Source organism: Hemitrygon akajei, chromosome 27 (genome assembly GCF_048418815.1).
Source record: "Hemitrygon akajei chromosome 27, sHemAka1.3, whole genome shotgun sequence".
NCBI classification, from domain to species: Eukaryota; Metazoa; Chordata; class Chondrichthyes; order Myliobatiformes; family Dasyatidae; genus Hemitrygon; species Hemitrygon akajei.
Window position 1 is genome coordinate 27,815,925 of NC_133150.1, and position 17,390 is coordinate 27,833,314.

At 43.3% G+C, this 17,390-nt stretch overlaps 1 protein-coding gene across 4 annotated transcripts in view; it reads right to left on the bottom strand.

Annotated features, from left to right (window-relative positions):
- slc16a4 (solute carrier family 16 member 4) overlaps positions 1-17,390 on the bottom strand; it is a 93,654-nt gene that overhangs the window by 16,460 nt on the left and 59,804 nt on the right. For all 4 annotated transcript variants that reach the window (XM_073030521.1, XM_073030523.1, XM_073030520.1 and 1 more), the window contains exons 4-7: positions 12,879-13,011; positions 9,360-9,503; positions 6,244-6,405; positions 3,518-4,129 (exon numbers count right to left, since the gene is read on the bottom strand). In XM_073030521.1, the coding sequence (XP_072886622.1) occupies positions 3,518-4,129; positions 6,244-6,405; positions 9,360-9,503; positions 12,879-13,011 (1,051 nt within the window). The remainder of the gene's footprint in view (positions 1-3,517; positions 4,130-6,243; positions 6,406-9,359; positions 9,504-12,878; positions 13,012-17,390) is intronic.

Genomic DNA, 17,390 nt, shown 5'->3' on the forward strand with positions numbered 1-17,390 from the left:
AGCTGGTCCTTAACAGTGCAACACACAAAAACTGCTGGAGAAACTCAGCAGGTCGGGCAGCAAAGGCAGAGATTGACTAGATAATCACAGTCTTTTTCCCAGAGCAGGAGAGTTGAGTACTAGAGGGCAGAGACTTACGATGAGAAGGGAAAGGCAGTCTAAGGGGTATCTTTTCAAACAGAGAGTAATGAATATTTCAAATGTGCTGCCTGAGGAAGCAGATAATTGACAGGCAAATCCTTGACAGACCATGCGCAAAGTTTAGGGAACATTGGTGCAAATCTTGTTTTGTATCTCCACCTTTAGACCTGATTACTTTTTCTTTCATCATTTTTACAGAGCTGGGTTTAGCTGGTATTTATTGCCAACCCTAATTGCCCTTGAGAGGCATCTTAGTGAACCATCTTCCTGAGTTACTGCAGTCCTCAAGGAAAAGCTGCTCCCTTGAATACTGTTGGGTACTGCATTCCTGAATTTATAAGGTGACAATTAAGGAATGATGATATAATAGGGATTAGTCACTAAGAATATACTGTGATGCTCTAGTCTGCATATAATTGAATGGAATTGAATTGACTTTATTTCTTACATCCTTCACATACATGAGGAGTAAAAATCTTTATGTTACATCTCCATCCAAATGTGCAATGTGCAATCATAGTAATTTATAATAAATAGAACAGTCAATGTAACATAGAAATACACTCAGATCGGCATGAATTAATCAGTCTGATGGCCTGGTGGAAGAAGCTGTCCCAGAGCCTGTTGGTCCTGGCTTTTATGCTGTGGTACCGTTTCCCAGATAGTAGCAGCTGGAATAGATTATGGTTGGGGTGACTCAGGTCCCAAGTGATCCTATGGGCCCTTTTTACACATCTGTCTTTGTAAATGTCCTGAATCATGGGAAGTTCACAACTACAGATGTGCTGGGTTGTCCACAGCACTCTCTGCAGAGTCCTGCGATGAAGGGAGGTACAGTTCCCATACCAGGACACAGAGGAACTTAAAGCTGTTTACCCTCTCAACCCCAGATAGATTGATATCATTAGAGGTTAGCCCATCTCCATTCCTCCTGTAATCCACAACCAGCTCCTTGTGAGTTGTGAGTTGAAGCTTCAGCAGTCTAACATAACAACACACACAAAATGCTGGTGGAACACAGCAGGCCAGGCAGCACCAATAAGGAGAAGCACTGTCGAAGTTTTGGGCCAAGACCCTTCGTCAGGACTAACTGAAAGGAAAGATAGTAAGAGATTCAAAAGTAGGGGGGGGGGGGGGAATGTGAAATGATAGGAGAAGAATCTCTTACTATCTTTCCTTTCAGTTAGTCCTGACGAAGGGTCTCGGCCCAAAACGTCGACAGTGCTTCTCCTTATAGATGTTGCCTGGCCTGCTGTGTTCCACCAGCATTTTGTGTGTGTTGCTTGAATTTCCAGCATCTGCAGATGTTCTCGTGTTAGCAGTCTAACAACCAATCAGGAGGGATGTGCAACGAGGATACCACCGGACTAGACATGCCCAAACATAACCCCTGATGAAGGTGGTAGAGTTTGTCATCAAAACATAGTTAAAATCAATACCTGTGTCCGGCTGGAAGCCCTAGAAGAATTTATTCATCATATACACTGGGAAAGCACGAGATCCTTTTTTCAAGAATAATTATATGAAATAAGTATTGCCAAATGAGAGGGGGGAAAATAGTGAGTTCATGGGTTCACTGTGCATTCAGAAATATGAAGGCAGGGGGAAGAAGCTGTTCCTGAAACATTGTGTATGTGTCTTCAGGTTCTTGTACATCCTCTTTGACGGTAGCAATGAGGCATGTCCTGGGTGATAGAAACATAGAAAATAGGTGCAGGAGTAGGCCATTTGGCCCTTCGAGCCTGCACTGCCATTCAGTATGATCATGGCTGATCACCCAACTCAGAACCCTGTACCTGCTTTCTCTCCATACCCCCTGATCCCTTTAGCCACAAGGGCCATATCTAACTTCCTCTTAAATATCGCCAATGAACCGGCCTCAACTGTTTCCTGTGGCAGAGAATTCCACAGATTCACCACTCTCTGTGTGAAGAAGTTTTTCCCCATCTCGGTCCTAAAAGGCTTCCCCTTTATCCTTAAACTGTGACCCCTCGTTCTGGACTTCCCCAACATCGGAAACAATCTTCCTGCATCTAGCCTGTCCAATCCCTTTAGAATTTTATACGTTTCAATAAGATCCCCCCTCAATCTTCTAAATTCCAGTGAGTATAAGCCTAGTCGATCCAGTCTTTCTTCATATGAAAGTCCTGCCATCCCAGGAATCAATCTGATGAACCTTCTCTGTACTCCCTCTATGGCAAGAATGTCTTTCCTCAGATTAGGGGACCAAAACTGCACACAATATTCTAGGTGCGGTCTCACCAAGGCCTTGTACAACTGCAGTAGAACCTCCCTGCTCCTATACTCAAATCCTTTTGCTATGAATGCCAACATACCATTTGCCTTTTTCAATGCCTGCTGTACCTGCATGCCCACCTTCAATGACTGGTGTACAATGACACCCAGGTCTCGTTGCATCTCCCCTTTTCCTAATCGGCCACCGTTCAGATAATAATCTGTTTTCCTGTTCTTGCAACCAAAGTGGATAACCTCACATTTATCCACATTAAATTGCATCTGCCATGAATTTGCCCACTCACCTAACCTATCCAAGTCACCCTGCATCCTCTTATAGCATCCTCCTCACAGCTAACACCGCCACCCAGCTTCGTGTCCGCCGCAAACTTGGAGATGCTGCATTTAATTCCCTCGTCTAAATCATTAATATATATTGTAAACAACTGGTATGGCTTCTTAATGATGGATGCTGCCTTTTTGAGGCATTGCATGTTGAAGATGTCCTTAATGCCGGTGAGGATAGTGCCCATGTTGAAACAGGCTGAGTTTACAACTTCCTGCAGCCTTTTCCAATCTTGTGCAGTGTCCTCTCCATACCGAACAGTGATGCAACCAGTTAGAATGCTCTCCATGGTGTAGGCATCCATTAGTCTCAATAGACCATGGATTTGTGCTTGCTCATGGATTTTGTTGCTTGCACCACTCTAGAGAGTTTACCTAAAAATCCCAGGAGATTAGGAGTTTCTGAGATACTCAAACCACACTAACTGGCATCAACAATCATTCCAAAGTCAAAATCACTTAGATCACATTTCTTCCTATTCTGATTGTTTGGTCTGAACAAGAACCTCTTGACAACGTTTATATGCTTTTATGCATTAAGTTGCTGCCACATGATTGGTTGATTAGATATTTGCATTAATGAGCAGGTGTACAAGTATACCCAATAAAGTGGCCACTTAATGTGCATTGCAAAACCTTCACTCAGAGTTTTGGGATTTAATTCCGAGAAGTATACATGAAGATTCACAATGTATTTGTGGTATTGAGGAGATCATTGTACCACTGATTTAATGCATACCTTGAGCGGATACCAATAGCAAAAATTCGAACAAAATGTTTTTGACGCTGAGCTTACCTGCAACAGAAATGATGAAGGATGCATCCATTGCATCTATGTCCAAGATTTTGGCCCTGGCCGACAGGTGAAAGTACGGAATGAAGTATGCTAACTGACTGAACATCACTGAGAAGGTGTATATACAAAAGAAAGGATCTTTTAATAGTGAGAAGTCGAGAAGCTTCTCCTTTGGAGGGAGGCTTTGCGTTCCCTTGTCCTTGCTCGAGCAATCAACACTCTCATTGTGAGTTTTTTTGAAAGTTACTTTATCCAAAAAGGCTATGCTCTCATGTGTGATGCTGGTCTCCGCCTCCACTCGCAACGGATTGATGCTTAGGCTGTCGTCAGTCAAGATACAGGTATCATGGCCCTTGGAATCACCAAGGTGACCAATTGCCAAGTGACTCAGTGTGGGGTTGGCAGAGATTAAACAGCCTTCTGAATGTTTCTCAAAGATACCTTGTTTAGTCATTCCATTCTGAAAAAGACTGTTCTGAGCGTTTATGAGTGTTCTCGTGTTGGAAGTTGATTCTGAGGTCTTGGGCTGGTTTTCCTGGAGATAAATTGGCCTCAATAACATGCTAGTAGCAATAAGGTTCAGCATTATACCTCCCAAAATAAGCAATGCACCTGTAGAGACAAAATAAATCAGACATTAACTATTTATTCACTCAGTGAAGATATCTGCAGAGTTTCTTCTGCTTTTATGATGTAATTTCAAACAGGTCTGGTCATCTTTGTGTGGGGTCCACAGGTGTGATAGAAGATCCCAGAGGTTTATTAAAATTTACAAAAGAGTCCTTGCAAACTTGTAAAAGTTTAGCAGCTGTCTTTCAGGTTTGTCAATATTTTGCAAAAGTATCACAGGAGTGTAATTATTTCCAGAAAGCCGCTCCAGGTGCCAATATATAGGAAAAGCTTTACATATACAGTATTAGAATTTAGTGACCATAGTATTTTACTATGAGCTCACTTTCAAGGACTCTATAACTTATGTTCTCAGTATTATGTATTTATATATTTTAAAAATTTGTCTGTTTTGTTTTCTTTTTATGTATTGGTTGTTTGTACGTCGTTTTTCATTGAATCCATTATATTCTATGTTCTACTGTGAATGCCTGCAAGAAAATAAATCTCACTGTAGTATATGGTGACAAATACCTACTTTGATAATAAAATTACTTTAAACTTTGTACTATTGGAGAGTTTCTTAAGTGTGATGATATTTAGAGAAAATCCTACAGACATGTTACTCTTACAGATACATTATGTTAACGTTTAGAATTATGGCAGAAACACTGGTCAACAGAGAATTTCCATATACTACTGTTTCCAGAGGATTTTCAGAGATAGTTAATATTTGTAAATTTACCACAGTAGGACTTATTTTTAGGAATAGTCCCACAGATGTGACATAGGATCTCAATATTTAGAAGAAGTCCTACAGGTGATTTCTTATTTACAGAAACTCCAAGATTTATGTTCAGTTGCATCAGTGAATCATTGATGACTCCATCCAAGTTAAGGCAATAATGAATATAATCTCCACTAATTTCCTCACATTCATAAACACCAGATACCAATTATTGCTATAGATATTCCCTAGGGTTTCAGCCATCTGTCTACAAAAGTTATAGAGGGAAATAAAAAAAAAATTAAATGAAAACTCCTGGCGGATTCTCTTCCTTTCATCTGGCTGAGTGAATATAGAAACCCTTTGTCAAATAGGAATGGCATCTGGCTCTGAGGCTCAAGAATACGTTGGACAACTGTTGCAGCTTAACCAATGTTTGTACCCACTCACTGACAAGCTTATCTTGAGGACTGCAGTCACTCCTGGAATCAGTTTCTCCGTTGAAACTGTTATGGGAAAAGCAGATAGAAGGCTGAAGATTAAAATGAAGACAGAGAACTTAGACCAGGGGTTCCCAACCTTTTCTTTATGTTATGGAGCCTTACCATTAACTGAGGGGTCCATGGACCCCAGGATGGTAAACCCTGCGTTAGACCTTCCAGAGATGTAAAACGTAATGAAGGTCATCTTTTTCCCAGGGAAAGTGAATCAATAACTAGAAAGCTTAGGTTTAAATTAAGAGAGGAAGGGTCAACTTCTTTGTGCAGAAGTGATGCATATATGAAATGAACTACCAAAAGTAGTTGTTGACACAAGTACAATAACAATATTTAAAAGACTCTTGGACAGGTCTATGTATAGGAAAGGGTTAGAGGGATATGGAACAAACATAGGCAAAATGGACTAACTTAAATAGGATTCTTGTGGAGGTTGTGGCAGTGTAGTGGATAGTGCAATGCTATTACAACCCAGGGCATTCTAGAGTTTGGAGTTCAACTCTGGCGCTGTCAGAAAGGAGTTTGTAAGTTCTCTCCATGATGGCATGGGTTTTGTCCAGGTGCTCCATTTTCCCTCACAGGGCAAAAGTGTGCCAGTTAGTTGGTTAATTGGTCATTGTAAGTTGTTCTGTGATTTGGCCGATTGCTGGGTAGTGTGTTTCATTGAGCGGGAAGACCTGTTCCGTGCTGTATCTCTATAAAGTTGGTGTAGAAGCACCTGTTTCTGTTCCTTGACCATAATATTATTAAATGGGAGAGCTGATCTGAGGCATTGTGGAGTATCCCCCTCCTATTTCTTAGTTGCAAATTTTCTTTGACAAATGGTACTTCTTAAAATTTATGATAAAAAGTGATCTGTACTGGTTAAGAGAATTAAAGCACACATTACTTACCTTGCCAATCATATTCTACGAGCAATAACTGTGTGAAAGGGGCGAGGGCAAATGTCAGGCCCATTCCCGACCTTGCAATGGCGTAGGCTGTAGCAAGTCTTTTTTTGAAGTATTTTGCCTGCATGACACTTGCTGCTTGATAGAGAAAAGCAAAGCCAATTCCTGCAACAAACATTCACACCTTATTGTCTTCTTCTAAACATTTTGTCTCTCTGGTCTGCCACATAACACCTGACACAGGATGTAGGCAACTGTCCATTCTTTCCAAATCAGAGCAGATCAGATCAGAGCACAAATCAGATCATTCCCTCCTTTCTCTTGCTTGACTTAACATAAACTTGACAGAGCAATCTCTTAACATGCAATTATGAGCTAGATTTTGCAAACGAGCAAACTACAAGAGTGTTAACCTCTCAAGTGTAGGTGGAGTTATAGAAATGTAACCTGTACAGCCACATTCACGACCGTCAATGAAGGATTTGGAAAGAATACTATTGAATATGTGCAAATAGCAAATTACCTACGTCACATGAAATACTATTGTTGTTCCTTGCATATTTTACGTGATTACAAGTTCAACATTTATCTCTGTTGCGCTTTGACTCCTTTCATTTCTTTCAAGTAAAAGTATTGGTGAGAGGCATCAAATGGTTCCTAGCTATGCTGGGCCTTTCATGAACAATTGGAAATATTGTTTATTCCACTATGTCAAAAACAAATAATTGCAGATGAAGATAAAGACTGAAAACACTGGAAATACTCAACAGGCCAGGAGTATTTATGAAGAGAGATGTTTCCTCAATGGTTCAGTACTCCCAACAGCAGTGCTCACAAAACACTGGAGGAACTCAGAAGGTCAGGCAGCAGCTATGGAAAGGAATAATCAGCTGATGATTCAGGTTGAGACCCCTCATCAGGATCATCAGCCTTAATATTCCACAGATTATTGTCTGCTGCCTCCGATTTATCCTATGTACCACCGCACCCTCCCTTTTCAGAGCTCCAAAGTAATCCCTAATTAAGTCAATCATGCCTTTCCCTCCCTAAACAACTTCCCATGAGATAAAACACTTTCATCTTCAACATCAACTTTCTTAACATCTACTTCTTCCACGTGTAAGAGTGATGTACATATTTAGTTGTATTGAGATACAGTGCAAAGCAGACCATTCCAGCCCTTCAAGCTGTGCTGCCCAGCAATCTGCTGATTTAATCAGGGAGTCATCATGGGACAATTTGCAATGACCAATTAATCTACCATCTGATACATCTTTGGACAGTGGGAGGAAACCCATGTGGTCATGGGGAGAACGTACAAACTCCTTACACACAGCGGTGGGAATTTGAACTTGGGTCGCTGGTAATGTAAAGCATTGCGCTAACCACTATGCTACCATGCCACCCCTTATCCTTTCTACTCCGGTAAATGCCCTTATGCTCACAATGCAGTTTAATATACTGGGATTTCATGTCAGTCTGCAGGCACACAACTGAGTCTTGTTTCCTGATAATCATCGGTTCCCATAATGACCTTTGTACATTGTTCCAATAAGGCTTAAAGCTGACCAGCAGTACTTCTTTTTCTGGTTAGATACATTCAGGCCAGGCTCAATTCTGAGTTTAACCATCTCAGATAGCTTTGGTTATTTCCTCTACAGGTTCTTATATCCCATTTTTACCCTTTTGTCTTGCGCCACCATCCCTCCTGTCAAACACCATATTTCTGAGCCTTCCCCATCTTGCATGAAGCAAAGATACCATCTCTTATCTCTTCCAGCCTGATCAAAGGTCTTCAACCTAAAATGCCAACTCTGTTTACCTCTCCACCTAATAGGGTCGTTTAAGAGACTCTTAGTGCATGATGCTTAGAAAAATAGAGGGCTATGCAGTAGGGAAATTCTAGGCAGTTTCTAGAGTAGGTTACATGGTCGATACAACATTGTGGGCAGAAGGGCCTGTTGTGTGCTATAGATTTCTACGCTTCTAATGTGCTGATTATGTTCAACATTTTCTGAATTTTATTTATACATACTTCAGCTTGAGAACTATTAGCAATTCCATGGCTTCCATTGGGACCTTACCTTATATCATTTATTATTTTAAAATGCCCTGGTCATTAATTCCACTGAGATACTCATCTCTGCTCACTTCTGCTCAGCTTGTACCACTGGTATAGACCCGTCTGCCCCACGACTGTTACCGCTCTTTCATGAAATAAAGCATTCTAACCTGTAGCTGTCACTCTTCACTTTACCTTTGTGAAGTGGCTGAAGGTCAAGGATGACATTTTAAAAAAGCTTTTCCAATTCTTGTGCTATTTCAGATTTTACAATGTTTAGTAATTTTTCTGGGAAGTGCTTAAATCTCATAGGTTGACAGACGAGGGACCAAAACATCTAAGTTACTTATGTGAATGTATTCACTAATCTAAACTTTAATATAGGAAGTCGAGGGATAGCCACACTATCAATGTTAACTTAATGTACAGAGAGACCACAGATCTGGAATTACAAGCAACCTACTGGAGGAACTCAACTGCTGAACCTGGGACAGGTAGGGGTGGTAGGGAGAGAGGAATTCTTGACATTCCAGGTTGAAACCCTGCATCGGGACTAAGGGTAAAGAGTAATAGCCAGTATTATGAGGAGAGAGGGAATGGTGAGAAATGGGCCAGCAGACGATTGGCTGACTGAGGAAGGGTGAAGGATGATGGGCAGATGGATCCAGATAAGGGATGAGGGATAGGTGGAAATGGAGGACAGGGGCAGGTGAATGGTAGATGGAAGAAGACAACAAAAGACGCAGATAGAAACAGATAGGGTGGGGTAAGTGGTAGGGAGGTGGGACGAGAGGGAATTATGTGGACAACTGGGAGAGTGATAAAAAGGAACATACAGGCTACTAGTGCAGAAAGCTGATAATTAAGAAAGGTGATGGGACAATATGTGAATATAGTTTATTGATTATAGTCAGTGCTTTTAACACATCCCTCCAAAAGTTATCAAAAAGACACTCTTTGGCTACAGAGAAGCCCTTGGACATTCCCAACAATCACGCGTAAAGATAGCTAAGATCACCATATTGAAACTGATTTTGACAGAATTAACACTTCTTACCAACGACACCGCCAAGAGACATATAAAGGAAGACCACATTGGTAGCCAGCATGCTAATGAGAAATCCCATGCTCACTAGGACAGCGCCCAGAATCGAAGTCCACCGATCCCCCAGCTTCCCACAAGCAACCGAAGCGATCGGACCTGCACAGAGAAGATCAGGTTAAGCATTTTAAATTCTTCTCTCTTTTATTTTGAGACGTACTTTCCCTCCACTTAGGAGAGTTAGGTTAGATGAGCTTTGTACGTACATCGAAACACACAGTAAAATGCGTCATTTGCGTCAGCGACCAACACAGTCTGAGGATCTGATGTGAGCGTCCTGCAAGTGTCGCTATGCTCCTGGCACCAACATAGCATGCCCACAACTTACCAACCTTAACCACAACCCATACATCTTTGGAGTGTGGGAGGAATCCGGAGCACCCAGAGGAAACCCACACGGTCACAGGGATAATGTGCAAACTCCTTACAGACAGCGGCGGGAGTTAAACTCTGCTTGCTGACCTCTGACACTATAAAGCATTTCTCTAACCGCTGTGCTACCAGGACATCATCTTGTGGTCTGATGAGTCGTTCTGCATCTGGCAGAGCTCCACATCTATCAACTGAAACTACAGATGGATAATGCCAAAGAGAATTGTGTATATTGTGTGCAGTTCTGGCCACCAAAATGTAGGAAAGATGTCAACAAAATAGAGAGAGTACAGAGGAGATTTACTAGAATGTTACCTGGGTTTCAGCACCTAAGTTACAGAGAAAGGTTGAACAAGTTAGGTCTTTATTCTTTGGAGCGTAGAAGGTTGAGGGAGGACTTGATAGAGGTATTTTAAATAATGAGGGGGATAGATAGAGTTGACATGGATAGGCTTTTTCCATTGAGAGTAGGGGCGGTTCAAACAAGAGGATGTGAGTTGAGAGTTAAGGGGCAAAAGTTTAGGGGTAACATGAGGGGGAACTTCTTTACTCAGAGAGTGGTAGCTGTGTGGAACAAGCTTCCAGTAGAAGTGGTAGAGGCAGGTTCGATTTTGTCATTTAAAAAAAAATTGGATAGGTATATGGACAGGAAAGGAATGGGGGGTTATGGGCTGAGTGCAGGTCGGTGGGACTAGGTGAGAGTAAGCGTTCGGCATGGACTAGAAGGGCCGAGATGGCCTGTTTCCGTGCTGTAATTGTTATATGGTTATATGAATGGATGAAAGCTGAAAGCAACTATCCTTCCCCTTGTAATTCCCCCTGTCCTCTAAAATGTTGTCAATCCTCTAAAATGTTGTCCCCATATCCAGAAGATGGGGTACTTCATTCGGGTGTGTTGGGTGGGAGGAAGGAGGCTGGAGCCATTGGTAAGAGGGGGTAAAGCTGAAAACATGAAGGTGGATTTGGTGAGAGCTCTTCAGAGTGCAGAGAGAGGAAGATAGAAGATTCTTGTCTATTTTCATAAATGGACATACAGCACATTGATTGGTTAAAAAGCACGAGAGGGCACAGTTTGAAGCAGCTTGGAAGTAGCTATGGAGGAGATGTCAGCGGCAAGTTTTTTTACGCAGAGAGTGGTGATAGCATGGAATAGGTTGCCAGCGACAGTGGTGGAGGCGGATACGATAGGGTCTTTTAAGAGACTTTTGGATAGGTACATGGAGCTTAGACAAATAGAGGGCTATGAGTAACCCCAGGTAATTCCTAAATTTAGTACATGTTCGGCACAGCATTGTGGGCCAAATGGCCTGTATTGTGGTTTTCTATGTTTCTATGATTCAACACACCCATAATTTCAATGGTTAGCCTATGAGGTTAAATCTCCACTTAGCAATTACTACTAAGTTGTAATATATTTGTTAAAACTGTGGGGAGGGAATTCCCAAATGCAGGAAGAATGGGAGTTGGGGAGAGTTTCAATGTGTTGAGAAAGTGACATTGAGAGTTTGACATCAATAACGGAGCAGAGGATGAGAAGAAAAAGAAGTCTGGTTTTACCTGAACACTATGGCGATCAAGGCCTGCTCTGGGAGAAGATTTGGAGAAATCAGAATAAGGTTCTAAAATCAAATTTCTGGAACAGTAAAAGTGGAATATTGATGATTCAGAACATTTTGCAGGTGAGGGTAAAGAGGTTTACATGGGTGAGCGATCAGCTGTGTGAATTAAGGGAGTTAAGGATAGATGAAAACCATGACTGTTGTAATAAAATCGAAACTGAGAATGGCATTTTGTAAGAATAAACAGTACTCCAAGGTAGTTTATCTTCATAAAGTCTAATATGCTAATTAGTAATCTTTTGCTGTATTCATAACTTGAGTCACGAGTGACAGCTTTGAGCCTCCTCAGTGTCCAAAGAGCAAATTGTTGGAAAGATGGTGACAACTATCAGAACAACTGAGCATTACAGGGCAGCATCTTTCCTGACCTTTCACCATGACCTCACTCAGAGAAGGGGAATAAGAACAATAAATTCCCTACCAAGAAGTTCTGGGAAGGAGTTCACACAAGATGTTTTTCACACTAAAAAACGTGTTATTCACACCACGGTGACAGATGCCCAAAGTAGCGTCAATACTGTAATCCCAGGCCAAGGTGCAACACTAACACTGCTTACTGTCCCCTTCCTGGCTCAGGGGCACCATCTACTGATCACACCAGCACTTTCCCATCACCCACGTCAGCTGACCTGGCGTAGGTGATGGGAGTCTATCACAGCGTCTGAGTGACTATGCCAACGTTATGCTGTAAATGCCGAAAAAGAATTGGAACAATGAGTGAATCTGCAGATGCTGGAAATAAATAAAAAAACACGAAATGCTGGCAGAACTCAGCAGGCCAGACAGCATCTATGGGAGGAGGTAATAACGACGTTTTGGGCCGAAACCCTTCATCAGGAGGGTTTCCTGATGAAGGGTTTTGGCCCAAAATGAAGGGTTTTGGCCCAAAACGTCATTATTACCTCCTCCCATAGATGCTGTCTGGCCTGCTGAGTTCTGCCAGCATTTCATGTTTTTTTAAGAATTGGAACAAACCCAGTTTACAGAATTTGACTTTGGGACAAAGTTTCAGGGTACAGAGAGAGAGAGAAAAAGAGTGAGTGAGTGTGAGAAAGAGAGAGACTGTGTGAGACAGAATGACAAAAATGAAGGAATAGTGGAAGGAGAGAACAAGAAATCAGGCAGCAACAAATAAGTCTATGCTTTATATACAATTTCATCTGCGTTTCACAACCAGGGAGGGCGTCAAAAACCATCCCCTGAGTAGAGACTGAATTATTGTGAAGCTTCTCACAGTTAAGTAACCAGCCCCCCAACCCCCCTCAATTCACATTCAAGGTTTAATGAAAAAGCACTTAAAGGTGGTGCGAGAGGACTTTGAATCTGTATCTTCGCATTAGCTCTTTCAGCATGTGAGGAAGAAGCAAAGGAAACAAAAAAAAACTTCAATAGGGCACAACTGTTAAAACTAAAATTGCATATTGCAGATTGCATAGGATTGGGCACCACAACACTAACCCATTCTCCAATCAAACCCGGTTACCTGCAGAGAGGCGGAGGCTGGACATAATGGAGCCGACCCAGCTGATCTGCTCCGAGGAGGCTCCAAATACTTCCTGCAAGGTCACAAAGAAAATCCCAAAGGTTTTCAGTGTTCCCATAACCAAAACGTTCACCTGGAAATCAAAATAGAGGAATTACACAATAAAACTCACCTCGTTTCAAGGTTCAAATAATGCTTTAGGTGCTTCAAAAAAAGTGAGGTCCAACATATACATGTATGACTCTGGTAAAACCATCACAATTGCTTAGTCTTGGGCTCTAATGATTCTCTCCAATCCTGAAATGTTCTAAGAGTTAACATAGGCTTATTATTCAAAAGAATCCATTTAATTCTTCTAATTATCAGTGTCCTGATGCAGAAACGTCAATATACAACTTCTCGTCTCCACAGATGCTGCTTGATCTGCTGAGTTCTTCCAGCATTACTTCTTCATTCTAACAGATTTCTAGATGTTGTATATGATTTACAGTCTTGGTATCCATTTCACCAAAGGTTTAAAAGCAGGAAATCACTGAAATCAATCTTGAGCTAAGCTATTATAATTAATATTTGAAAAGTGTTTTTTTAAATCATAGGTTAACTTTTGAGCATAAATCAAGTTAGCAGTGAGAGAGGGAGGGATGCTGACAGTCCATTGGAATCACAGGGGGACCCCAATGAGTTCAGAATCTTAACCACTCTTAACTGGTCTGTGTTAGATCTGAATCTGAATCTGGAGAAGTTGGACAACACTGTAATGCCTAATATTAACAGCATCCTAGACCTCTGTCCCACTCAGCATGGAGTTTGCAGACTTTCCTTGTGATGGGATGGCTTCCCCCAGTGTCCTGCTTTCCTCTCATGTCCTCTGGTTGGTGGACTAGCTGACCATTGTAATTCATTCCCAAACTGTGTAGGTGGTAGAAAAATCAGGGAAGAGTTGATGGAGATGTGAGCGAGAATAGTTACAGGGAAATAAGTTGGTATAAGAAAATGTCGAGAAGGCTTGACCCAAATGCTGAGCAGCAGAGACGACCATTTTAATAATAAGCTGCAAAATAACAAACCATAAGGGACCACAAAACAAGAGAGATTGGATATTTAACACAAAAAGGCAATAAGGTACTGAAGTCTAGGACCAACTGGTTGAGTCTGGCTGGTTTGAATGAGTGAACAAAGGGATGTGGATAATAGCTGTGTTTAAATAGTTTGCAGGTGATGAGTTGGAAATGAGAGGCAGGTGACTCCTGTTAGCTGGATGGAGACTGGGAGGCCTAATAGGACACCCCTCCTACGACTGGCACCCGAAGGCCCAGGGTGATCTGGATAGGTCTGGTGGAACTCCTCGTTGAGTGGTGGATCCAAGATGAAACTGAACACCACCCAAGGTCTCTCCTTTGGGCCGTATGCAAAACTAGTTGACTGGATACTGCACACCCTGACCATGACAACTCAAGTCCATCAACAAGTGAACTGTGTACGTGGTTCCAGAGGTGCAGGCTCAGGTGGGTTGAGTGGTCCAAGGACAACGGGCTTGAACCAGGGCACGTGGAAGGTAAGTGTGATCCTGAGGGATGGTGACAGATGGAGATGGTAAATGACTGGGTCGATGTGAAGGGTAATATGAAAACAACAATGAACTAGGGCGAGAGCTTGCAGAAGTTGATGTGCAGGGGTAGATCTCAGGTAGATAGCCAGACATGGTCCCCAGGCCAGAGTGGTCTGGCTGGGTGCCAACGGTGGTTAGGCTGATGGCAGTAGGAGCGGATGGCTCCTAGGATGGCCCTTGGTGTTCCTTCCCGAGTATTCTGGCAGTGATGAATTAGGGCTGTGGCAGACAGGACTTCCGCCATATTAGCTCCTCCATGGGGAACAACAGGAAACACTGTAAAGGGTGACATACCTGTGGTAGAGGAGGTGTGTAGATTGTGAGGCAGTTCAGCCAGAGCTGATACTTCTTCTATGTGGAAGGGGTGGAGATGGCAAAGCAACACAGAAACTTCACTTGCTGATTGGCTCTTTCTAATTGACCGTTAGTCTGCGGATGATAGCCAGAGGGAAAACTCACTGAGGCAGGGAGGAGGGAGCAGAAGGTTCACCAGAGGTGGGAGACCCCGGTCTGACACAATGTCATGACAGGGCCTTAGTATTCTTGGAGATGGGTCTGTAGGAGGTGGTGAAGTTGAAATGTTCGAAGAAGAGGGTACGGCAAGCCTGACGTGGGTTGAGTAGGTGGGTCTGTTGTGTGGATATGAGGTTCTGATGGTTAGTCCATATCGGGAAGGGTTTGATGTTTCCCATCAGCCAATGTCTCCATTCCTTCAAGGCCCATTTATTGGCAAATAGCCCTCTGCCTCCTTCTCTACAATGGTGCTGTTTACAGTTGAACTTGTGCACCTTCCTGTCTGGTCCTCACCGGTGCCCACGTCTGTTGCATTCACTTTTACGACAAAGAGTCTGGAGGGAGGTTGGATGATGGAAAATGGGACTGGTGTTGAAGAGTCTTGAGCCCCTCGAAGGCGTATTCCGTAGCGGCAGACCAGGTTATCTGTGAAGCAGGTGACTGGATGAGGGAGGTGAGACAGGCGATTTGGCTGTAGTTCCTGATGAAACAACTGCAGAAGTTGGAGAAGCCCAAGAAAGTTGTAACTGCTTGAGGGAGTGTGGTTGGAGCCATTCAATGAAGACGCCCACTTTCTCTGGGTCCATGGTTATGCCTGGGGGTGAAAGGACATACCTAGGAAAGAAATCACTGGGATGTGAAATTGGCCTCTTTTAACTTGCAGTACCATTCATTTCCGAGGAGATGCTGAAGGACTGAACGGATGTGACAGACATGTTCCTGGTGAAAATGAGTATGTCATCAAGGTGGATGAACACATACCTGTGTAGCATGTCTCAGAGAATCTTGTTCGTGAAGGCTTGGAAAATGGCTGGACTGATAGAAAGTCTGAAAGACATCACCAGGTATGTGTACAACCCAGTGAGTGTTATGAACGCCGTCTTCCACTCATCTCCCTGGTGGATGTACAAAGTTGTACATCAGGTTGTATGTGCCCTATAGATCCAGTTTGGTGAAGATTTGGGCACCTTGGAGTATTCTGAATACGCTATCCATCAAAAGGAGTGGGTAGTGGTTCATACTGGTAACTTTGTTGAATCCATGATAGTCAATGCAGGGACCAAGACCCGCATCTTGCTTTTTGACAAAGTAAAGCCCTGCACCAGCTGGAGACCGGGATGGTTGAGTGAAGCCGTGCACTAGCACTTTGGCTATTATAGTGGTCGTTCACGGTTTGGGTCTCAGTTGGGGAGAGGGAGAACATACGGCCTCAGGGAAAGAAGGTGCCTGGGAGGAGGTCAATTACACAGTCATGTGGTCCGTGAAGCAGTAGGATGCTGGCTTTCCTCTTAATGGGGGCAATAGGTAGGTCATGGTATTCCTGTGGGAGTTTGGTGAGATCGAGGGTTTCCTTTTTCTCCAAGGATTTACTGCGTGAAGTCAGCTGAGGTTGCAGGCAAGTGGGTCACTATCTCAGTAGTGAACCGGGTGACCAGGTGAAATGGGGGCTGTGAATGGAGAGCCAGGGGCAGCCCAAGATGAGAGGAGTTTTGGGTGAGTTGAGAAGAAGGAATTGGATGGACTCGGGGTGATTTCCAATGTTCAAGTACACAGGCGTGGGTGCGCCCTGACCATCCGAGACCCCAAGGGACATCCATCAGTGGCTGTGACGCAGAAGGGGCACATGACAGGCTCAGTAGTCCAGTCCAGAAAGTTGCCTGCTGTGCCAGAAACCACTAGAGTCGGGGTTCGGAGGAGGACAGAAAGAGAGAATTGCCCTATGGAGCTGGAATGAGTGGCGGGGTGGAGCTTACCAGATGGAAGGCCCCTCAATTCTACCTCGTCAGTTCAGAGGGCAAGAGAGCTGAAGCTTTTGAGGTCAGTGAGCATCGCCTGGGTGAACAGCTCATCCTTCAAGCACTCTTAGAGGCTGTGATCATAATAGACAGCAGTGCTTTTGCATTCCAGCTGCACTCTGCCTCGAGGGTCCTGAATTTCATAGTGTAATCCAATATGAGCATGAGCCTTTTGCAGGTGAGGTATCTGACCCATTGCCCCCTTCCACTTCCCGGATGGCCAAAAACCCGACATATCTCATTGGTGAAATCTTCATGATTATTGCATGTGGTGGTTTTATTGTCCTAGTCAGCAGAGAGATGATGACGGCAATCTTGGTTCAGTCTGTAGAAAGCAGAGACGACTGGAGCTTGTGTAAGTGTCAGATTTACTGGGACAGGAAGTTGCAGCATTGGGTTGGGGATCTGTGGAAGCATCCGGGCATCTGAATCCAGGGCTCTGAGGGAGGAGGTTCACTGGAGCTGGGTTGCTGTACTGAGACGGAGAGTTGGCTGAGAGCGGTGAGCTCCATTGATCGGTCAATGATTTCCTCCTCCTTCGGGATCCTGTACTCCTTTCGACAGACGATTTCCTTTAGGTGAGCATACTCTGAT